Source organism: Halichoeres trimaculatus, unplaced genomic scaffold (assembly GCF_033239565.1).
Source record: "Halichoeres trimaculatus isolate MK-OKI-2021-1 unplaced genomic scaffold, fHalTri1.1 fHalTri1_scaffold_15, whole genome shotgun sequence".
In the NCBI taxonomy this organism is placed as follows: domain Eukaryota; kingdom Metazoa; phylum Chordata; class Actinopteri; order Labriformes; family Labridae; genus Halichoeres; species Halichoeres trimaculatus.
The window spans coordinates 21445524-21468719 of record NW_027437193.1 but is presented as its reverse complement, the minus strand read 5'-3'; the positions used below and the strand labels follow the sequence as shown (position 1 = coordinate 21468719).

General features: G+C 40.8%; 2 protein-coding genes across 2 annotated transcripts; one reads left to right on the top strand and one right to left on the bottom strand.

The window, feature by feature from the left end:
• Positions 1–181: 181 nt before the first annotated feature.
• On the bottom strand, positions 182–9242 carry LOC141803803 (uncharacterized). The gene is made up of 5 exons (XM_074687805.1): positions 8813–9242; positions 7560–7826; positions 3865–4179; positions 3617–3777; positions 182–1493 (listed from the first exon to the last, which is right to left on the bottom strand). The coding sequence occupies exons 1-5, from the start codon at positions 8877–8879 to the stop codon at positions 1449–1451; spliced, it is 855 nt and encodes a 284-aa protein (XP_074543906.1). The 5' UTR covers positions 8880–9242; the 3' UTR covers positions 182–1448.
• LOC141803801 (importin-13-like) lies at positions 8941–23191 on the top strand. The gene is made up of 21 exons (XM_074687803.1): positions 8941–9760; positions 10307–10432; positions 10524–11155; positions 11876–12016; positions 12113–12254; positions 12345–12511; positions 13008–13128; positions 15103–15250; positions 16851–17032; positions 17111–17137; positions 17347–17481; positions 18156–18287; positions 18700–18780; positions 18910–19047; positions 19150–19246; positions 19338–19390; positions 19475–19541; positions 19699–19757; positions 19851–19940; positions 20072–20253; positions 22897–23191. The coding sequence occupies exons 1-21, from the start codon at positions 9698–9700 to the stop codon at positions 22979–22981; spliced, it is 2868 nt and encodes a 955-aa protein (XP_074543904.1). The 5' UTR covers positions 8941–9697; the 3' UTR covers positions 22982–23191.
• Positions 23192–23196: the final 5 nt, after the last annotated feature.

Genomic DNA, 23196 nt, shown 5'->3' with positions numbered 1-23196 from the left:
CAGGTTAATCGTTCAAAGTCTACTTGTCGAGGCAGGTGTTTTTGTCTCTGCAGAGTTGTCAGAACAAAAGAAAATGCACTTCACACAATGACACAGCATTATGCATTAGAGCTCACAGAGTATAGCTGTAATCGCACAAGGTTTCACCCTCTATGCATGTGCAACATGAGACATTTTATACTGTGGTTTGAATTTTATTATCAAACAAAAAATCCTTAAAATAATAAATTCTTACAGTCCACATTTTGCTGTAATATTATCATAGGTCACTGTGACTCAGATCACACCAAAACTCCAACACAACAGCTATGTTCAAGTACATTTGCATAATACTCCAGCTAACACACATAAAGCAAACAGCAGTCTTAAATTGGCAACTCTCATGTGCCTCTGATCATTCCTTTCAGTAAAAGCATCTGAACTAAATAGATACATTCTTCATTGAAGTGAATTTTACAACACCTTTAAGCATAGCTGCGTGTTTAATCTTTCGAATTCAGTCATATGAAGGATTTGGTTTCTCAAAGAAAGGTCATGCCTCAGGTTGATTTAACATTCATCCAAAAAAATACCAAATTCAAGTTTTTACAACATTAAAAAGACAGCAGTTAAAGTTCATAAATGCACATGAAACGTTGCAGAAATCGATATTTTGAAATTACAATTTGGGAAATATGTTTGATTGACTGGATAGGCTGTCTGCTTCTCTAAGAGATTTGTTTATCTCCTAAAGACATGGCCTCTGAGTATAAATCTTTCTTATTTCTCAAAAAGAAAACTCTTATTTTTTCTGATTGTTTTATTGATTTTCTGCAGCAAGGCCTCAGTATTAAGACAAAATGCAAGAGCAACTTGGGCAAATTGGTTTGAAAGTGCACTTCACTCCATTTTTGGTCACAAAAGGGATCATAGTTTATATCTAATAACTGTTCTGGTCATGTTGGCACCTTTCCCTCTTTAAGCAGTTAATACTCTCACTCTGTCTGTGATGCCCACTCGTAATTTTTGCTGGATAACCTGAGGTCATGTATTACATACATTGGAGGACTTCATGCTACCTTGATCCACATTACCTCAGAAGTCCCCCAGGGGGCACTGTGACTGTCCATGGCACATGAAAGTGCTGTGCAAACGTGAAGAGGCAGCCAAGGGTGCAGAGGTACTAATTACTTACCCCAGGAAAGAGAAAACTATGCGTTGTCAGCAGATGGAAGATCTGCGGAAATTTAAAGGGAATGTGGAAAAAAGTACAGCTGAACCCTCTCTTGTTAAAAAATAATGATTCTTTCTCTTGTAAACAAAAGCACATTTCTGCTCTGACCCAAAACTCTCTGAAAAACCTGGTCACATTCAGTGGAGTGCTTTCCTCAGACCCACACTGGTCCTCTTCTGGTGTCTCTTCAGTTTCTGCTCTCTGAGTGGTGGAAGTGAATGACTGGATGATTCAATCAGTAGCTGTATCTGGACAGTGGCGTGTCCTCCATCAAATCATCCTGGAGAGGATAACAAAGTTAAGATTGTTATTAAATTATAAATCGTTGATATCTGGTGGCACATTCTTTCAGGATAGAGGTCATCTTCAGGCGTGGGTGGGATGGTAAACAAAAGAAAGAGAGGTAAACAATTCTTGTTTTTGTGTGTGTGTGTGTGTGTGTGTGTGTGTGTGTGTGTGTGTGTGTGTGTGTGTGTGGGAGATAATGCAAAATAATGGCTCAAAATTAAAGAAAAAGAAAATGACAGCTTGCAGTCAGAGCATCTCTGTTTTGATCTGGCAGAAGGAGTGGAGTGGCCTGGGTGTTCATGCTCAACAAAATTTAGGAAATTTTATAATTCAATACGTAATTTTTTACATAAGTTTACAACTAAAACAGAGGACATGTCCAGACAAAGGAGGGTTATATGGTCACCCAAGGTAGATATGGGATTAGGTGTATGAAGCTCAGTTAAAACACATTAAAATAGTGATTGTGTAACTTTGCATTCTATTTTCTATTTTTCATGTCTCAAAATGTCAAGAAAAAGTACTTGGGGGAAAGAGGAGTTTTAATTACGACACTTCTCAATTGGTGGTTTTTCAAACCATCAAAGGAAAGCTAGGAAAGACATTAGTTCATTTTTTTGTGGTTGGGACTTGCCCTGTTCCATTTTTTCCACTTCATGCTTAAACAAATGGAACAAAAACAGCTTCACATGCACCCACATTTCTAGTTAGACATCAGGCTATAAAAACTATGCGACAACCCACAATCTAAAGTAACACAACAGCTAGCATTAGCATTTAAGCAGTTCCTGGTTTGGATGCTAATATTAGCTGTTTTGACTAGAGATAGACCAATATGGATTTGTCCGGGCTGATACCAATTTGATTTGATTACCAAATATTTGTAGTCAAGGAGGCCGATAACTGGTATTTGAAGCCAATATGAATTTGTAGTCAGTGCAAATATTGGTGTCAAAATTTTGAACAATACAAACTCCAACACTTAACTTTATTCAAATGTCTTTGTAAGAATGAGTTTATTAAACAACTCCCAGGCTTCGCAGCTTGTTTTATAAAGTTAAATGAAAACTTAAGAAAATAAATAGCCAAAGTTTTCTACAGTAAATAAAGTTTTTCAAAATTTCAATGTAACTGCAATAACTGTAATAACTGCACTGCTGATTGACTCCTTCCTAAGCCATGGCTCTGCTTGTAACAAATCAGATGGTATTGTGGGTGGGATAGTACTGGGGGCTGAGTAGTGACTGCAGACAGAGCCGCAACAACACAGTTTTAAATTTTTTTCTTATTGACCATCGGATTCAAAAAAGGGCCAATGCCAATATGCCTTAAAATGCCAAATATCGCCCCGATAATTGGCCCGGCCGATGATCGCCCCAGCCCTTCACATCATGCACTGATCATGCCATCAGGTGTCACTTGTCCTGGTTATTCTAGCCTGCACCAGATATACCTGCAGCATCAGGAGAGCAGATTCTGCCTGACACAAGTCTTGCTCATGGGACGGTGTTACTCAGTTGGCTCATGACGCACAAGTGTGGTTAAAAATATAAACAAGACATGAAAAGCAGAGAAAATGTGTGTTTTGCTGCTCCGTGGTGACCCGGTGAAAACCATTCTGCACTTTGTGTCAGCCACAGTGGTTAGCATGACCTATTTAACCTCTCTTACTTGGAACTGAAAAAAATGACCTTTCTGGTTATGAAACCTGTTGTTTCGCCTGAAATTCAGCACAATGTTGCTGCAGTTGCATTTGTGGGTTGACAAGCTGTCCTTTCTCTATGGGGTTAATTTCCAAAAAGGCTGTGCTCTTCCTGTTCATTTTATTTAATGATTCCATACTACAATCCATTTATTTGGTTCTTGTATTCTAATTAACTTTGTTTTCATATATTATTGTGCCTTTTGTTCTGGTTTTAATTCACTGTCACTGCACGCCTCTGCTGTACAGCTTTGGTCAACACAAATTATTTTTCAGTGTGTGAATTTAACCTGACTCGACTTGAATGTCACAGCATGGGAAATACAACTTGATAGCTCCTCCTAATTAGCCCGACAGAATCAGGGGGTGGTTTTAACTCTATTGTTGTATCCTGTAGTAACAAGTGTACTCACCATGGGTAAGTCCTGCAGCCGATGGAACTCTGGGTGGTTTGTTCGCTGCCTGAATTTGAGGAAAAGGACGATGAAGACGATGGCAGTGGTGACGATGAACACTGAGAGCAGGCCAGCCAGCAGGGGGTCTAAAGGGGAGCTTGAGCGGGGTTGCTTGTGGTCTAAAAGCACAGAGAACACAAAATTGTCACTGACACATTTTTAAGCTGGGAGAGAAAATGTTTAATTCTTACATGACCTTCTCTCACCTTCATCTCCAACATTTAGTTCAGATGGGACCTCCTTGTGCGTTGGCCCTGCAGGAGCCCGGCCCGGAGCTGAGGAGGTCAGAGGGAGTCCTGCACTTGTGTGCTGTGTTGAGGCTGTGGTCAGTGACTCATTCTGCCTCTGGATGGCCGAAGCGTGGGTTGTGGAGCCGCTATCCTGCACCGTGTGGGCTGGCGGAGATGAAAAGGTGGTGAGGGGATCTGTGGTCAGCGGAGCACTGCCTTCAGTGGTGTGGATGTGCTGAGGAGGGGTGGAGCTCTGTGCGCCTGGTGTGGATGAAAGGCTGCCTGTGGGAGCTGAAAGGTGATGTAAAGTCAGAGCTGCATGAGTTGAAAACAGTGCAGGCGATTCTTCAAAGGAAGCAAACTACACACACAGTAGATAAAGGTAATCAGTTAAACCATCACAATGTTTGTATTTTTGACATGCAGCTACCATGTGTACAAGTAAGGAACCTCAGTAAACATGCTAAAAATGCAGTTCATCAAGTGTCCACCGGAGGCTAACCTCAAAAGTAAGTTGACTCTAATTAAGCCCTATCTAGAAATGATGGGATATACAGATCAACACTTTTTTGCATCTGAATACAGTGATCATTTCTTTGATTGTTATATTAATTCTAGATGACAGTTCTGGGTGGACCAAGGATGGGTGAAAACTAGGGATGGGTACTGATAACCAGTTTCTATTAAGAATGGATTAGAAATGGTTTGATCCATCGACATCATTAGCCTTTACGCTTAAAGATTCCCTTGTTGATTCTTTACATTATACCTGAGAGGCCGAACCTTACACTGATACATTGATGGTATAAAACTGCGTTTTTCTGAAAGTTGGACCCGAAAACCCAGTTTAGAGAAAACCAACTGGGGACGCTCCAAGGGACCTCACGGCTGCAGCAGAATTTCCAAGAGTGATGGAGAGATAGAAGTGATCAAAAGCTTGGTTTCACTTTACCAAAAAAGGCACTAAAAACGCAAAGTGCAAACGCTGTAATGCAAGGGTGGCAACTCCACCAACATGTTAAAACATTTGTTGACACATAGTGTTAAATACCAAGAGTTTTATATCATATTTTTTACTTTTAAACTAAAAAAATGTTGACACAGGAAACCAGTAAAGCCTACTTTATGTATACAGAAAGTTCACAGGAGGTATTGCTAAAGGATGGATTGATAAGCAGAATTGATAAGGGCATTGGTAACAATAAAATCTTAACAATAGCCATCCTTTGTGTGAACCAAACTACAAACTATACACAATAAGGGGGTGGTGCCATCAGACAGAGAATTTCATGGATGTCCTTGAGTTGTTGGTACCATCTGGGAATTTTTCCAGCAAAGTTCAGACAGTATTACACCAATCAGTGTCCTATAACAGAGGACTGTGGAGACTGTGCCCCTGATTTTTGAGTACATGAAAAGTTAAAAATATATTTTGTATGACTCTCTGATTAGCAGGAGTCTATTACTGCATTGATTTATTTGAGAAAGATTTTGCATTGGGATCAGAATCACTGTTTATTTTTTCCTCAAGAGAAAAAATTAGATTGTAGTAATAAATTAACCAGGAGACATGTTATTTTACACTTCCTGAGCCATCTCAGTAGGACTGTAACAATGTTCCAAAAAAAAAAAAAAAGGAATATCAATATGGTGCCAAAATTAAGCATACAGTAATATCTAGCTAGCCGTAACAGCTGTGTGGTGCTACTTCTGCAGCATCACTCATGTAAAAACTAAGTCCTCAACCTGCAACCAGATCAGGTTTTCTCACCAATTAGGGAGTTTTTTGGATTTCTCAAAAAGAAATTTGGGTATTTGTTGTCAATGAGTAATCACACTGTAAAGAAGTCATGAAGTTTTTGCTAAGTGTAATGATTGCACAGGTAAGTTAACCCCTTAGGGCCTGTTGTTGAAAATTTGCAACATACCCTTTCAGGTCTTGATGCAGCTCAATCAGTATGTCATTATTACCTATTGATTCATATTCTACACAAACCAAAGATCGTATCAGATCCACTATGTCACAATTTATTGGTCAGGGGATGAACTTCTTGTGCCTATAGATATAATATAACTTAGTTATAACTATTGTGTGTACTATACTCAAATTTACTGCCTCCACTTAATTTAACAACTGTAAAAAGGCAAAAATAAATAAAAACAATGTATTTTTGTAATTGTTAATTAATTCAGGCAGTAAGGGGTTAATTACATGTAATAATCTTATTCCACCCTTATGCTGCTTGAAAGTTATTTGTTATTTTTTCAGTTTGCCATAAATAATGTGATAACATTGTTTTTGTAATTTATATGAGAAGTTAAAAATCTAACATCATGGCAGCCCTACTTCTTTGTCTCTCAGATAAAAAAGCTCCAGTCTGCAGCTCAGCACAGAACAAGTCGAAACTCCTTCCATGTAAAAAACGCTGCGGTAAACAAATTCGCCAGCCAGTGAACAAGCCACAGACAAACTGTTGATGAGTGTGTGTTTGCCAACTCTTGGCTCCTCTCTGGTTTTACCTTCTTGTCCAAATGTGGTCACTTCTGGCTCCAGAGAGCTGACATGGCAGCAAAATGCTAAACTCAGGGCTTTGAAAAACAAGTTAACAAACCAGAGACAGACATCCCAGAGACTACATCTACTATTTCAGTTTTTTCAAATAAAATCAGCTGAGTATTTTTACTGGTGTAGAGAACAATCCAGGTACACAGCAGGTCTAACATTTCTTCAGCTTAAGTTATAGAAATAACAGATATTGAAGTAGGAAATGATTCTTTTAAGGAAGTCTGAGCTGGATGTAGAAACATGTCGGCTGTTAGACACTTTTAACAGCGTCTCCCTCTGTCAACATGAGTGTACCCTCACTCCACTCGTAGCACACGTGTCTGTTTACGTCATGTTTGACAGCTTGCACAGAGGAGGGGGCTGGAAATCGGGGTGTGTTCAAGAAACTCAGTAAGCTGCTTGATTACAAGTCTCTCTACTGTTTACGAGTAGTGCGAGTGGGACAGCCAGTCATTCGTGCTCCTGTGGGCAAAATGGTCTCAACGTAACACAACACTGATGCACAGGATTGTTGGAGGGAAAAAATAAACTCTGTTTTGTCCTTCTGTGAGGTCATAAGACAAATGCAGCACTAACTGTTATCGTATAAGCTCCATAGGTGAAAAACTACAACAGCTGCTCAGGCCCAAATGTAAACAGACACATTATTCTATGGAGACTCATTTTAAGTGAAAACAGCAGCTGAAAAAAGGACAAAAGGATGATCTTGAAGATATTTATGAGCCTCTCAGATGTAACATAACATCAGCACAAGGGTTATATTTATCTGATCTATAAAAGGGAATGTCTCTAATGAGGTTACAGCACACACTCTCAGTCTCAGTCCAGTCATGTGGGGGTCGGTAAGGGGGGCGGGGCTGTGTTCCTGGAACTCTTTTGGCAATGAAGTCGTGTGTGAGGAGGCTGTCTGTTTTTTTCAAACACTGTTCAGTTTGTAGGAGGGTTTATTTTAAGAATTTGGACGAAGTAAACAGACCAGACTTGAAAATTATAGATGCACGCTTTCTGAATTATGGATGAAATGATGACCATAATTCCTATGTTTCTGAGGCAAAGGCAGAAACAGTTGTGCAGAGTGAGTGCATGCAGGTTCTGTCTAAAATACCTGAAGCTGTTGCAGTAGCAGGGTTAGCACTCGTGACCACAGGTATATCTGTGTGTGGAGATGTGGCCACAGTGACGCTTGCAGTTTGAAATGCTTCGCTTTTCACGGTCTCTGGATGGACTCCAGCCCCTGTAATGGTGGTTTCAGTTGAGGTTTCCTCTCTGCCTGAAGGGCTGTGTGTCCAGTGTAGGGTTTCATGATCAGGATCTTCTGTCAGCTCAGGAGATGTTGAGATTTCAGTCAAAGGCAAAGCAGTACTGCTCTGACCTGTGAAATGAAAGATCAATCAAACTTACATTGCAAAAGTTTCACAAATTACTGAGTCACACGGTTTCTCTTCAGATTTCACCCGCTGACTTTCCATTGGTTTAGAAACCACTACTCCAAATGCTCAAATTATTTTATGGCCCCCTGCCAGTCCTGGGTCCTGTAACTATCCCTGCTTTCCTCTCCCATATATCACCCTTGGCAATATGTCTGCTTTTTGGATGGCATTAAAGCTTAATGCGAAAAAAAATTCCTTCACATCAGTGATGTTTTGATCTTACAGAGAGATGGAGTGTCTCTTCAAGGCAGACAAATGGCTAAACAGTAAAGATGTCTCACTCTCAAACTTTTCAAAACATTTTGTAACAAAGGAAATACATTATTTAGTCATAAAGGTCAAATGTGTCAGATTCTTCACATTTGCAGAGCTGAAACAAGAAAAAGTTTGTCATTTTCCTTTGACATGCTAGGTCCAAAACCAAAATATTAACAATTTACCGTTGTCAAAATCCATAAAAAAGCAAGCCTCCTATCTAGAAGCTACACGAATGATATTCTTTACATCCATCAGTGTCACATCGTGTCACCTGATGGCAATGTTGTGCAAAGCTAAATGTTTTTCCTCTTTGAAATGAGATAAATCGTGTAAAAGAGATACGATGAAAGGCTTGGAGGAGAACATATTGTAGTTTAAATAAATTAAGAGAAATGAGCATGTAGCCAAAGAAACTCACACACTGATTAACCAAGTACCTTTTTATCTGAAAATTTCAAATATCAGCTGAATCGAGTACAAAAAGTTAATCAAAAAAGTAAAATCTTCAAAGATTCATGTAAAACTCCGCCACCTTTAAACAGCCATAAGACAAAATCATCACATGCTGAATCGATAACGAACCCAGCGTCAGCAGGATGTCAAGTCTGTTCAAACACATATACACACACTCTCTCTCACACACACACACTCACCGGGGATGACACCTTACCTCTCGTCTGCGATGAGCCGGTAAGAATGATCGAGACGCAAAACACAAAATATTGTTCAAGTTTCATTTCATCCGCGGCTCTTTCTCTGCAGATCACAAAGAATAAAAGGACCAGAAGCTCTTTCTCCGCGGCAGCTCTGCCTCTCCAGCGCTGAGGTTGTTTCCGTTACGTGATTTGACAGGGCACATCATCAGCGCTAAAAATATCCGGAGGGAGTCGGGCAGAAGAGGAGCAGGGGTGGGGCCGCGTGGCAGGCGCGCGGCAGCGGGCTAACATTCACACTCACGCGCTTCATTTTTAAAGGGCAGGAACGTGTCGCTTATCTCGCTCAAACACGAAATAACCATTTTCACTCTGCGGCTTTGATTTGTGTCCTAGCAGAGTCACTCATCTCTGCATTCATTCCTCCCACATGCATCAGTTTACAGTCGCTCTTGCTCCGCTGCTCCAATCAGACGTCAGTGCGTCAGAGTCGCAGCCGTCTGCGTCAGGAGCGCCTGTTGTGCTGCGCTGTGGCTTAAAACACACACAGTGAGCAAGTTTAAGAGAGTATAATGCAGCTTATATCACAAACTAAGTGGACTTTGTAGACGTTCAACAGGAAAAGGCTGATAGATGCGAGGGTTTGTTGCTGGTAATGTGAGACAACAACTTTTAAACCCACAGAGGTCAGTGTGTCGTCACGCCTGAGCGCACTGCCCACATGTGTGCTGAATGAACAGCTGAATGACCCGCTGCGTCCTCTGTCAGCGTGCAAAGACACACTTTAGAGGACGCCGGTGTTTTTTTCTAATTGCTACCCTTTGTTCTCATCGATGAGGCTGTAATTTCTGAGGGACTGAGGGAAAAGCAACAGGGAGACCTGATCCTTCACGCCGCGGGAGATGGAGGCTCCATCCACTCCGGGAGACACCCCGGTGGAGTTGACGGTGGAGAATGTGGAGTCGGTAAGTTATTGATAATTTTCAGCTTCTTATATATTTTACTTACAGGTGGAAGCCATTCATCAGCATGCAAAACGCAACAGCCAGTTTAACCTCATGTTTTTTCCTGTAACACCGGTTTACATAAATGTGACTTATGTCATTAATAATCTAATAGCATAACAATCTGAGTTTGAATATAAAGAAAACTGCAGATTGGGTAAATGTAGTTGAACACTGGCAGATTGCACTGACTGGACCTTTGTAACATGATACCAGCTATAAGCATATGCTGTCCTAATAATAACTAACACCATGTGCTGGGGATTTGTCACCATGACAACATATTTTCTAACAATATTTAAGCAATGCAGCTCACATGATAATAAATAATTGTAGTATATACAGAGAGATAAAGTTGCTCGATAAAATAAGTTAAGCTGCAGCAACCAATAAAACTATGATTGTCACTGTTTTCTATCCTCTTGTGAGGTTGGTGGAGGATAAAATGTTTTCTATTGTCATCAAGTCTTCCTGTCATTTTGTATTTATGTTTTTTTCCTGCTTCAGGCTCTCTACCAGCTTTACTTTGACCCAGATATGGAGAGAAAGAACGTGGCCCAGAAGTGGTTAACCCAGGCCCAGGCTTCTGCACAGGCATGGCAGTTCTGCTGGGCCCTGCTGGCTCCTGACAAGGTCTGTGGATAAGTGGATGTCTTTACTGCACTGTGTCCACCTATCCACAAAAACATATTCCTACAGCATCTTGGTATCTGTTTCTTTGCAGCTTCCAGAGGTGCAGTTTTTCGGTGCCAGCACCCTCCACACCAAGATCTCCCATCACTGGGCAGACCTCCCCACAGAGCAGCATGAGAGCCTGAGGATGCAGCTCCTCTCACACATCCTACGCTTCTCCTCAGGCCCCAAAATGGTGCTCACCAGACTGTGTGTAGCCCTGGCTGCTATGGCTCTTAACTTAATCCCACAGTCTTGGTCCCAGCCAGTGGCGGACATGGTGAGGGCCTTCCAGCCACAGAAGCCTGACTGTGATGGTGCAGAGGCCGCACAGGAACCTCATGCACACTGCGTGGCCCTGCTGGAGCTCCTCACTGTTCTTCCAGAGGAGTTCCAGAGCAGCCGGCTGGCTCAGGTCCGTCGTGCCCAGCTGAGAGAGGCTTTAGCTGGGGAGTGGGCAGTGGTGTGTCCTTTGCTGCGCCAGCTGCTCCAAAGCCAGGATTCCTCAGTGCAGGTGAAGGAAAAGGTGCTCCGCTGCCTGTCCAGCTGGGTGGGGCTGGATGTGCCGTTAGGGGAGAGTCATGAACTGGTTCAGGACTGTTTCACTGCACTGTCTAACCCGGAGCTGTTTGACACGGCTGTGGAAACAATAGTTAATGCCATCTCGCAGCCTGACTGTCAGAGGTAAGAGACATGCTGGATCATGAACGCATTATTTATTTGCAGTTATCAGATGTCATGATTGAAAACTTGGGCTGTTTGTCAGTCAAAGGTTTCCCTCGTTAGTTTGAGGATTAAAGTTTTACGTTTTGTTCTGAGAAACTTAGAGGGTGCTTTGATCTTTTTGGTGACATGGTTGTATGTTAAAATAAGAGTAATGATCATCATAATGAAGCACATAAGTGTTGAAAAAGTGCACCACATCTCATATTCTCTGATGTCACACTAAGAGACTTTAAGTCTGTAAATCATAATAATGGTTATCAAAATTCTGTCAAGCGCCGAACACATACTTCACGGGTTGTACCTCACAAGGCATCACGTATGGGCTGGACTCACTTTTCAATCTGTATCAGGGCAGAGTCTTAAACTTAGGTTTTTCCTGTATTAGTTTCTGTAATCTTTGTCAGAATATATGATGATCGGTTGTATGAAAAGCAGCACTAAGGTCCAACAACATGAGCACACAGAGGAGACCACTGTCTGATGCCACTAGCAGATTGTTGGTTCTTTACAGCAATGCAGTCTGAGTGCCTCAAAAAGACTATTAAACTATTTCTTTTTGAATTCTGAGAATCATGATCTTTGAAAACATTTTGTATTAAGATACGTTGAACATCACACTGACCATGACTTTATTCTGCTTTTTCAAGTAAATAATCTTTTGGCTTGTTACCTGCTCAGGTACATCGATGCTCTGGTGAACCTGGTGCCTCTGGTGTTGGGCCTCCACGACCAGCTGAAGACAGCAGCTCAGGACGGAGACATGGAGACCTCACATGGAATCTGCCGTATTGCTGTAGCCGTAGGAGAGACACACTCCAGGTACACTCAGACATCCGAACACACCGTCAACCTGTACGCTGGCTCCGCTCCATGCTGTTGTCTCTTAATTTGGATCGATGTGTTTGTGTATGACAGGGTTTTGTTGGAACAGGTGGAACACTGGCAGGAATACCTGGCTTTGGTTAACATGATTCTTTTCTGTACGGGCATCCCCGGGCACTACCCAGTCAGCGAGACCACCAGCTCCCTCACACTCACCTTCTGGTACACTCTGCAGGTAAGAGCTAAAAAAAAATAAAAAAAGAGTGTTTGAAAATGAATTAGTTACCTGTTACAGTTACTACATGTGTTTTTCTGGCCTCTGCAGGACGACATCTTGTCGTTTGAGGAGGAGAAACAGGCTGTTTACCTACAGGTCTACAGACCAGTTTACTTTCAGCTGGTGGACGTGCTGCTACACAAATCTCACTACCCCTCCCAGGAGGAGTACGCCTCCTGGTCCTCCGATGACAAGGAGCAGTTCAGAATTTACAGGTGAGATACACACTCTCACACACATGAGCAAGAAAGGATTTCCATAAAAACAGTTCCTCCTAAAGGAAACTTAACTTATCCTTAACCCCTTACTGCCTGAATAGATTAACAATTATAGATAATTAAAGAGATTGTTTTATGTGTTTTTGCTTTCTTACAGATGTTAAATTAAGTGGAGACTGTAAATTTGAGTAAAGTACACCCAATAGTTATAACTAATTTATATTTTAAACATAGACATGAGAAGTTTATCCCCTGACAAATATAGTGTGGCACAGTGGATCTGAAAAAATCTTTGGTTTCTGTAGAATATGAATCAAAAGGTAATAATGAGAGACATAGGTCATTTCAACTGCATCAAGACCTGACAGCGTATGTCACAAATTTGTGATAACAGGCCTCAAGGGGATAATATGTTCACAAGAGACATTTCTCCTGGTTTGACTGAAACAGCAACTTGAGATGAAAATGTCCCTGTGACTGTTTTGCATTTCAGAGTGGATATTTCTGACACTCTGATGTACGTGTATGAGATGCTGGGGGCAGAGCTGCTCAGTAACCTGTACGACAGACTGGGCCGACAGCTGATGGACCTTCAGCAGTCAGCAGTATGGCAGGTAATAATACTCATAGCTGACTCCCACAGGAACAGTTAATGTAGAATTATAATGAGTGTTTAAACGATTACCAAGTGAGTATCAGAACACAGACGAATCCTATCTTCATCATACTATATATACTATTCTTAAACTGGGACACACAAACCTGCAGGGCCCAGGAGTTATGATGGGGATGGGACAGATCAGTGCTGTGAAGTAAATGGGGAGTTGTGTGAACAAGAATCCTGATGCTAAGGTAATCTATCACCTGGATTTTAATAAGTAAAGCTCATCTGTATCTGCACGTCATCCCACTAACTGAATATGTCGATACATTTGCTGTGAATTTTAATTAAGAGGATTCACCAAATTCATTCAGCACTCTTGTGGTAACTTCAAACTGAACATTTTCATTTACAGCCAAATTGAGATTTTTATCTGCTTATGTAATTAACTACATCCAACTTCTGTTTTCTAACTCTTCAAGACCAGCTTTAGACAGAAAGTAAAACTTTAGCCGCAGTGTTTTTGCCACAGTGTCAACAGGCAGAGATGAAATATGTTTGTGTCCTAAATGCATTTGATCGGAAGTGTGATCAGGTTGTAGTCGGCATTTCTTTTACTACTGAGAATAAATCACCACTTTGATAAAGTTTTGATCAGAATCAAGATTTTGACACGGCTGGGTTAAAGTCGGAAAACCCAGACAGTAAGGCTTAATAATAACACAGCACACAGTTATGCACCACTATCAAAGAAGGGCACATTTTGTAAAAAACTGCTAAATGTGAGGCTAAGAGCACTGAACCTGGGGTCACAGAGCTTTCATTATTGCCGCCCCTTGTCTCTGGAACTTCTCACCCAAACACATCTGCGACTGCTCCGACCTTACTGCATTTAAATGTCAACTCAAAACACATCTTTTTAGAAATGCTTTTAATTGTTGACGCTTAAATCATTGTGTTATTGTGTTTTGATGTTTTTTATTAGGGTCCTCGGCCTGAGCAGAGGGCACTATGGTATTTTGTTTGTTTTGTATTCTGTAAAGTATTTTTGAGTGCTTTGAAAAGTGCTGTACAGAATTTAAAAATAAATAAATAAATAAATAAAATATATTATTATTATTATTATTATTACTATTATTATTATTATTATTATTATTATTATTATTATTATTTTATTTTTATCATTATAGACTTTGGCTATACCTAATTTCACGACTACCTAAAAAAAAGATAAGAATAATCTATCATGAATTGAATCTTACCCTGACTTGAACTTAACCAATGGAGGACTGCAGATGTTAAAATTTGAAGGTTGCATGCTGCAGTGTCACCTTCTAATAACTTCCCTAATTGAAGTGGCAAAATTCAAAAAACCAAAAATAACAAAACATGAAAGGTTTCCAATCACCTCTCCAGGGTTTGATTTTACCACATGGAGAAACGGGAGCAGTTCATTTCAACGCGCGACCTTTCCAAAAAAGGATCCATTCAGATTTGGTATTTGTGAGACAAAATCAACGTTTATTGTACATCTGAACTAAAAACTTAAATACAATTAAACTTTCTTTTCATAGGTCTTAAGGCCTGCGGTCAATGACGGTATGCCTTCTCTCCAGTCTCTCTCCCCCAGGCGAGCTCTGCCCTCCCACTTATCACCTCACCTGGGGAGGGCATGCACACAAGAAAGCAATTAGTGCAAAGTAAAACATGACCAAGTGTGGCTCCTACACTAATTAAAGTGGCTGTTTTTTTTTGGTTTGATGTCACACTGAAGTTGAAGCTCTGTATTTTTTCTGCAGATCATGTACTTATTTACTGTAAAATTACTGGAGTTCACTGCTAAAGGATGAGCCTGATAGATGGTCGTGGGATATAGAGAAATGTTTACATGTGTATATGTACAATATTTGATGTGGCTTAAAAACTTTCAAAACTTTCTGCTTTTGTTTTCTCTGTTTTAACCACACTGTGTTTTCTCCATCGTTAGGACACAGAGGCTCTGTTATTTGGTTTCCAGTCCATAGCTGAAACCATAGACGTGAACTACTCTGATGTTATCCCTGGTCTCATTGGTCTGATCCCAAGAATTAACATCAGCAACGTCATGCTGGCTGACACCGTCATGTACACTATAGGTACTGTTCACACTCCTGCACACCTGGTATTATATGTTAGGATTTTTCGCTCTCAGGTAGGGATGGGTACCAAATTAGGTACTTTTATGGGTGCTGACCAAATTCTGTCAAATATAATGAGAGAGTGGAAGAGTAGGTGATTTTCCATGCTGGACATGAACACAGCTTTACAAGGTTCTTTACTGAAAAATGAATATAGAAAAGAAAAGAATAGAGCTTATTGTCATTGTAACAAGTGCAACAAATTTGAAGTCACAGCAGCAATCAAGGAAACAAAAGTAAGAAAGTGTATAGGAAGTGCAAAAAGGTCCATAAGAAAATAGATGATGACAGCTTGTCCATCATTCTCCAGTTCAGCCAGCCTCCACCTCCACAGGGTCCAAGACTGAGCTTCTTCAGCAGTCTGTTCAGTCTCTGTCTCCTGGATCCTGTCTGCTCACAGCAGGTGAAGTTCTTCCAATGTGGCGTTGGTGTCTGATGTTAACTCCATTAGCCTTGTTGATGCTCCTCTGCCTTCTGGTATTCCCTCTGTTGCCGGGTTAGCACGGCTAGCTCATCCGTCTTATTGGAGATAGATCTTACCTTCCCAATAACAATGGATGGAAGGACAGGTCCATGTGGCCACTTCTTAGCTCACACCTGAGAACCAGCACGTCGTCCTCACCTCCTTCTCCTCACCTTGTGGGACGACATCAGGCCTTACACCAGTTAGCACTGACATGCTACAGGCTGCTAACAGCTAAGTTCACATGTAAACAATGCAGCCATGGTTACATGTAGGATCTCCAGACAAACACAGGAAAAAAAGTAGTTGAGTAGTTAAGTGGTTGAGTACCGATACCGATTGCCAGGTACCAGGAATCGATACCGAATCATTTCAAATATGAAAGGTACCCATCCCTGGGGAAAATCTGGTTCTGATATGTTATTGGTGTTTTCAATGTTTTTTCAATTGTTCTGTGTTTGAAAAGACAAATGTTAGTGAACATGAAGGAAATTTGGCCATATTTACAAAACATAAAACAAGCATCATTGTAATTTTCCACCTGGCACGATGATCATTTCTACACTCCATGTTCAGGCTGTGTAAATCAACTTAAGCCCACGTTGGCCCTCAGCCTGTGGTTCATTGGTCTTAAAATCAGGTGTGGTCAGGTGCAAAGGTGGTACGTGGCTATAAGTGGCTGTGCCTTTGACCAACAAAAACCTCGTCTATCAATCTCAGTTTATGGTGCAGTACTCTCCTGCTATATTTACAGGGTTTAATCCAAACACTCTGTGCCTCACTTCGAGCGCAGATGGTGGGCCGTTTACTCAGCAAACTGCAGTTGGACATACCCTCTGAGAGATATCACGCTCTGATGTTGTTCTGTATTTATTCTCATCCTTTGAGCTGTGTAACAACAATCCATCAGATAGTCTTGGTTTCACTGACTTCCTGCCATGGACTACAGAGATATGAGTTTAATTATTTGATAACAACATTTCAGCTTCCACTCTGAGTAGGTCTGATATGAACAGTAGAGTTTGTGTGTCCTGGTCTGAACTCCACTCTATCAAACCCTTATACTTTCACTATCTACTTTCCTTTGTTTTGCAGGCTCTCTTGCTGAGTGGCTGGCTGACCACCCAGTGATGCTGGGTGGCATATTACCCATGGTGCTTCAGGGCCTGGTGAAGGCCGAGCTGTCTGTGTCCAGTGTTTCCACTCTGAAGAGGATCTGCAGGGAGTGCAGACACGACCTCGGGCCCTATGCTCAGGACATCCTCACCGTGTCCCAGGTTGGACTGGCTGTTTTTTTCTCTTCCTGAACATCAGTGTGATTATTTTCATTGAGTAACTTTTTTGTCGCTCTGCAGGATGTGCTGTTGAAGGAAATCCATAAGGTGAGTGAGCAGCCTCTGACGTGCAGCAGTTATCCCCTTTAGGTGAAACATGAAGACACTGGCTGTCTCTTATGTATTATGTTTGCTGTCTGTGCTCCTGTGTGTGTGTGTGTGTGTGTGTGTGTGTGTGTGTGTGTGCGTGCGTGCGTGCGTGCGTGCGTGCGTGCGTGCGTGCGTGCGTGCGTGTGTGTGTGTGTGTGCGTGTGCAGAGCAGCCAGTGCATGTGGTTGATGCAGGCTCTGGGTTTCCTCTTGTCTGCTCTGCCTGTGGAGGAGATTTTGGTCAGACTTCACGCTCTCATCACGCCTCACGTCCAGCAGCTGGACTCTCTGGTCCAGCAGGAGGTAATACAAACTTATCAAACTCAGAAACAAACCCCGAATTTCATTTATTCATTCATATATCCATCTTCTGTACCGGTTATCCTGCTCAGGGTTGCAGGTGGCTATAGCCTATCACAGCTGTCTTAGGGCCAGAGGCGGGGTATACCCTGGACTGGTCAATTGCTAACCCTGAAATTAGCAAAATAATAATAAGAAAAATAAAATAAAATAAAATAAAATAAAATAAAAAATGATCAAATTTAATTACATTTTAAAAAAAAAGTTAAAATAAGGTATAATAAAATAAAATAAAAATCAATAAAATTCAATTAATTAAAAAAAAAATAAGTTAAAATGAAATAAGATAAGATAAGATAAATTAAAAATCAATAAATTGAATTGAATTTAAAAAATAAAATGAAATAAAATTGAATTAAAACTTCAGTTCAGAGTAAAAACACACTTAAGCCCATTTGGCTGCACAATAAATACATATAAACTTGTGATTTTGATCCTCAGTTTAAGTACAAAACACATTTCTGTTGAAATTTGCTCAACGTATCTGTAGAATATTACATAAAGAAGAATATAAAGTGATAAGACTGTAATTATATTCAGTTTTCTCCTAATTAATTAAGAGTCATATTTAAGATGGCATCATGGGATTACATACTCCACTTTGTCTCCCTCTACAGCCTAATCCTGCTAACAAACAGTCCATAATCCACATCCTGGGGATGTTGTCCAGTCTCTTCACAACTCTGGACATCCGACAAGCAGACAGTTTAGAGGAAGCATCCAGTCCCTCGCCAAGTGCTCAAAATCCAGTAAGTTAAACTTTAAAAACTATCTATTCATGCGTGTTTATCACAGAGCAAAGCTTTGACTCTTTTCATACTCAGTGAAAAAGTGTTTGTCAGTCACTTTACAGCAGGGATGTCAAACTCGTGCCATGGAGGGCCAAGAGGCTGCAGGTTTTCTTTCCAACCAAGAACTCCACCAGCTGATTCCACTGATTAGTCCCTGCTCTCTGCTTGAAGGTGAGGTAATCAGTGGAATCAGCTGGTGGAGTACTTGGTTGGAAAGAAAACCTGCAGCCTCTTGGCCCTCCATGGCACGAGTTTGACATCCCTGCTTTACAGGAACTTGAATAAATTAAATATTCATAGTTCAGTACATTTGAAATGTTGCACATTCCTATTTACAGCTTGACAAGTGAGATCACACTCTGTTTTGCAGGTTGTTGTTGTGCTGCAGCAAGTGTTCACATTGATCCAGACCGTCCTCAGCAAATGGCTGGATGACTCAGAGGTGGTTGAGGTAGGAGGCTCCTCACAGCCTGCATAAATACAAACTGTATGTCTATGATGTTTTCAGTGTGTGTGTGTGCAGCTTTGATTTATATGAGTGCGTTTACTGACTCACAGCTCTTCCGTTTCCTCCCTCCAGGCAGTGTGCGGGGTCTTTGATAAGTCAGTTCGAACCCTCCTACACGATTTCGGTCCGATGGTTGCTCAGCTGTGCGAGATGCTGGGGCAGATCTACAGCGCCTTCCCACAAGCCTCTGCTCTAGACCTGGCTCGGCAGGTACGCCCCCACAGATCAAAAATATCAAACATTATCTCCACAAATGTAATGAAGGCTCTTTGAAAGCTTTTAGGATCAAATGTCGTCTGTTTCTGTGCTTAGATGGTTCACATCTTTGCAGGAGAGGATCAGCACATCTCTGACGTCAAGAGCCTGATTGAGGTGTTGACCTCAGCCACGTTAAACATATTTCAGCAAGGTGAGAACAGCCTGTGAGGATCATTTTCATTATCTTTGAACATTTTATATGAGTAGGTTTCCCTCATTATTTTTTTTTTTTTTGGTCACAGGACCGCGGGATCATCCAGATATTGCAGAATCATTTATGCAGCTTCATGCTCAGGTGAGATAGATGTTGGATAATTTTGCACATCCACATCACACAGAGTAAAAAAGTCTCTTCACTTCTGTTGTTTCTCACATTTAGATCCTTAAGAGGAAGCCTGATTTGTACCTTTCAGACCAGCTGGATGTTAAAGCCCTGTTTTACTGTGGTGAGTACCTGGCCTTACTCATGCAGCTCATCATCACAAGCAAAATCATGAAATTGATGATCTCATTTTTTTCATTTCTGCAAAATATGACTCCTTTCAATTGCCTTTAGGGTTGATACAATGTCTCATTTTAACCTGAGATGACTCTGTTTTTCAGGGATTCTTTCACTGAAGTTTCCAGAGACTCCCACAGTAAAAGCTGCCAGTCTCTTCTTTGTAAGTTGCAGCAGGAATTTTCAACATTTAAAAGTGAGGTTTTGTTTAACGTCATTAAGACTCATCAGCTAACAGATTGTTTAATATTTGCAGACAGAGCTGCTGCCTCGATGCAAAGACATCCCCTCTCTTGGTGAAGTTTTGCAGAGAGACGGAAAGCTCCTGACAGAAACTATTCTCCATGTGAGTCAGACATTAGACACATCTCTGTCTGTATCAATAACATTGTTCATTTACTCATAATTAAACTCATGTCTTTATGAATCAGATGAAGTCTGAGTTCAAACTGTCATTCTGCATGTTATACACTCCAGGCAGTTGGAGGTGGGTCCCCTCGCAGCCTGTCGGAGCACTTTTCTGAGGTGCTGCTGAGTCTGAACAGACACTGTCCAGCTCTGCTGACACAGTGGCTGAAAGAAACGCTACAGAGTCCAGGGTTCCCCTCCAATCATGTGTCTTCAGAGCAGAAACACACCTTCAGTCAGCAGCTTTTGAGGTAACTACATCTCTAACAGCCGACATAAACACTGAAACTGTTTCTGTTTCAAATACAAGCTAGATCATCTTTTTCCAATGAAAAATTGTGCAGCTTTAAGAGAGAGACACTAAATAGGATTATATGTTGAGTGAGAGAAGCTTTAAACACCTGCTTGACCACACAGGAAACCACTGCAGTCAGCATAATCTATCATCAATCTTCAAGCCTGGTTTCAGAAACTATTTCTCTAACATTTAAATAACATGACTGAAACTAGCACTGCTGCCATTATAATACACCCGAAAGCAAACAAAACCATCAGTGGTGTTATGAACTTCTTACTCCTTGCTACAGTTGCTCTCAAAATCATTCAACCTGAAGCACAGATGGCCGTGTGGTTTAGGTGGCACTCCATGAGGTTCACCCTTGGACAGGTGGCCCAGGTTTGAATCCAGCCTGTGGTCTCTTTCCTGCATGTAACTCCCTACTTGCAGCCTGTTTCCTGCTCTATCCCCTGCCCTCTTTAGTATCTAATTGAAGGCATAAAAAGCCCCCCCAAAATAAATTTTAAATAAAAAAAAATAAAAAAAATTCAACCTTTTGGCAAATACGAATTTTAATGGTCCCATATTATGCTCTTTTTCTGCAGTTTAATATGGATAATTGATGTCTTCATGAAATGGTAGTAACATGTTTTGGTCCAAAAAGCCAATAAATCAAGCACAGCAGCATTGTTTCCAGGCTCTCATAGCCCCTCTGTTCAGAACGCTCTGATTTAGTGGGCGTGACCTTCATATGTAAATGAGCCACCGCTGATACCGCCCCACTCTTCAGCGTCACTGAGAACGGCGCCACGAGCTCCGAGTGCACAATGTTTAGAAAACAGCGAAGCTCGTTCACCGTTACATTACAGGCTAAAACAACAGGCTAACTGCAGCTAAAGTTAGCATCCTGAAGCTAACACAGAGACAGGGGGGGACACTGAGGAAAAGCTCTTACATCTGCTCCACAGCACACAGCATTTAAAATACTCACATTTCCAGGATCCGAGGTTTGTTGGTGGATGGTTGGTAATGTGCCTGGATTCAGGACCAGTCTATTCGTAAGCCCTCTGTTGTACTGTCCAAAGTTGGTAAAGCAGTCGGCCGTGAAGTGACTAGCACACACATGCACAGTTTTACTGAGTGTAGCTGGAACATTTCATCAATAAATGAGCTCTAGCCACTTAGTCTTGTCTTCTTCTGAGATTGGAAGCTTGTGCATGGAACAATGTGGCTGTTTATAGCCAAAAACAAAGAAGTGATGGCTCTTCAACTTTGGCATTCTGCTCCCCATTGCAGGAGAGTTTCCTCTCCAACAACAGGAAAGCCAAAGACCCACAAATTTCACTAAAAGACTTAATTAAGTGATTTTTGCAATATGTGGGACCTATGAGACAAATTCAAAAATGTTCAGCAGTTTTCCAATAAACAGATCAAATAAGAACTATTTAAATAGGTTCACACATCTAACAGTTTTTGCAGGTGTTTTCCTGAAATTCAGCAACAAATACGAATTTAATAACTTTTGCAGTCTCAAAATTATTCAAACCCTAAATTAAAAGCACTTTTTGTATTTAGTACTTGTGAATTGATCCATAGACTGACTTCTGGCAGCATTCTTTAGAAATCTGAGCCTATTCCCCATGGATAATAGTTTCCAGTTCACTATTATTCATTCATGGGTCTGTGTGCTATTACCACCGTCTTTAAGTCTCACCTGAGATTTTCTGTGGGGTCATAGTCAGGTGGCAGTGATAGCCACTCTAGATTATTCCAGGACTTCTTCTTAGACCAAGCCTTGGTGGACTTTGAGGTATGCTTTGGATCAGGCCAACTGACAAAATTGTCTGGGAAAATAACACAGAATTTTCACATAGAATTTCTCTGATACTTGATTGAACCCATCTTGTTGTCCACATACTTCAGGTTTCTAATCAAAGAAGCGAAGCAGCCCCAGAGCTTTGTTAAGGCACCGCCATGCTTCACTGGGCAGGATGAGTCTTTTCAACATACACTTGATTCTTCCACTTCCAAACATACACTGTAAAAAAATCTGTAAAAAAAAAAATGGTTGAAGCACCGGCAGCAAAGTTTCCAGACAAATACCGTTAAAAAAAAAAAACATACAGGATGTCATTTTACAGATTATCGCTGTGATTGTACAGTTTTTATAATGGTTTTGAAAAACAGAGAAAATACTTTAGAAATTAAGGGTTACTAACTGTAAAATTCTGATTTTTTTGTTTTGTTTCTTTGACTGTGGAAAATTACTGAAAATATCTGTAAATCTACCAGCATTTTGGGTTTTTTTAATAAGAAAACAGGAAAAAACTGTTAAAAATTACAAATCATTTCCTGTAAAATTACATTTTTTTAACAGTGTAGTGCTGATCCAGAGGCCTGAAAAAAATTCAGTTTTGTTTTTCTTGTGAACATTACCACAAAACTTCTTTGGCTTATTTATTTGGATTTAGAGCATATTTTTCTGAAAAAAATTGGGGTTTCTGATTTACCTGTGCATGGAACCTGTTGATTAAATGCATTTCTGTGAGAAGGGAAAAGTTTTATAGAAAAATCTGCATACACAAGGATATGACCAACATATTTTTACTTATTTTAGGGAGCAAACCAACAAGCGTCGGGTGAAAGAGATCGTAAAGGAGTTTTCTCTGCTGTGCCGTGGCCTGCAGGGGTCTGGATACTAAGACTGACACACGCTGAATGTAACGAAAAACCCAAATGTGAAAAAAAAAAACTGAACAGGACTTTTTACCTGGGCAGGTGACTCTGGAAAATATTAACCATGCTACTGAACTGATGCAAAAACAGGTTAAACTGTTTGTTGGAGGAGATTTGTTGTGTGATTTGTTTATAATAACTTAACTTTGTCATGATAAAAACAGAAGTGTCACAAACTGAA

Bases quoted from the DNA above. Each gene is read 5' to 3' on its own strand.
- LOC141803803 (XM_074687805.1), bottom strand. From the start codon at position 8,879: ATGAAACTTGAACAATATTTTGTGTTTTGCGTCTCGATCATTCTTACC. The intron at 7,827-8,812 runs GTAAGGTGTCAT...TTCATTTCACAG, and splicing joins CGGCTCATCGCAGACGAGAG to GTCAGAGCAGTACTGCTTTG. The intron at 4,180-7,559 runs GTATTTTAGACA...ATCACCTTTCAG, and splicing joins TGCTACTGCAACAGCTTCAG to CTCCCACAGGCAGCCTTTCA.
- LOC141803801 (XM_074687803.1), top strand. From the start codon at position 9,698: ATGGAGGCTCCATCCACTCCGGGAGACACCCCGGTGGAGTTGACGGTG. The intron at 17,482-18,155 runs GTAATACAAACT...CTCCCTCTACAG, and splicing joins ACTCTCTGGTCCAGCAGGAG to CCTAATCCTGCTAACAAACA. The intron at 18,288-18,699 runs GTAAGTTAAACT...TCTGTTTTGCAG, and splicing joins CGCCAAGTGCTCAAAATCCA to GTTGTTGTTGTGCTGCAGCA.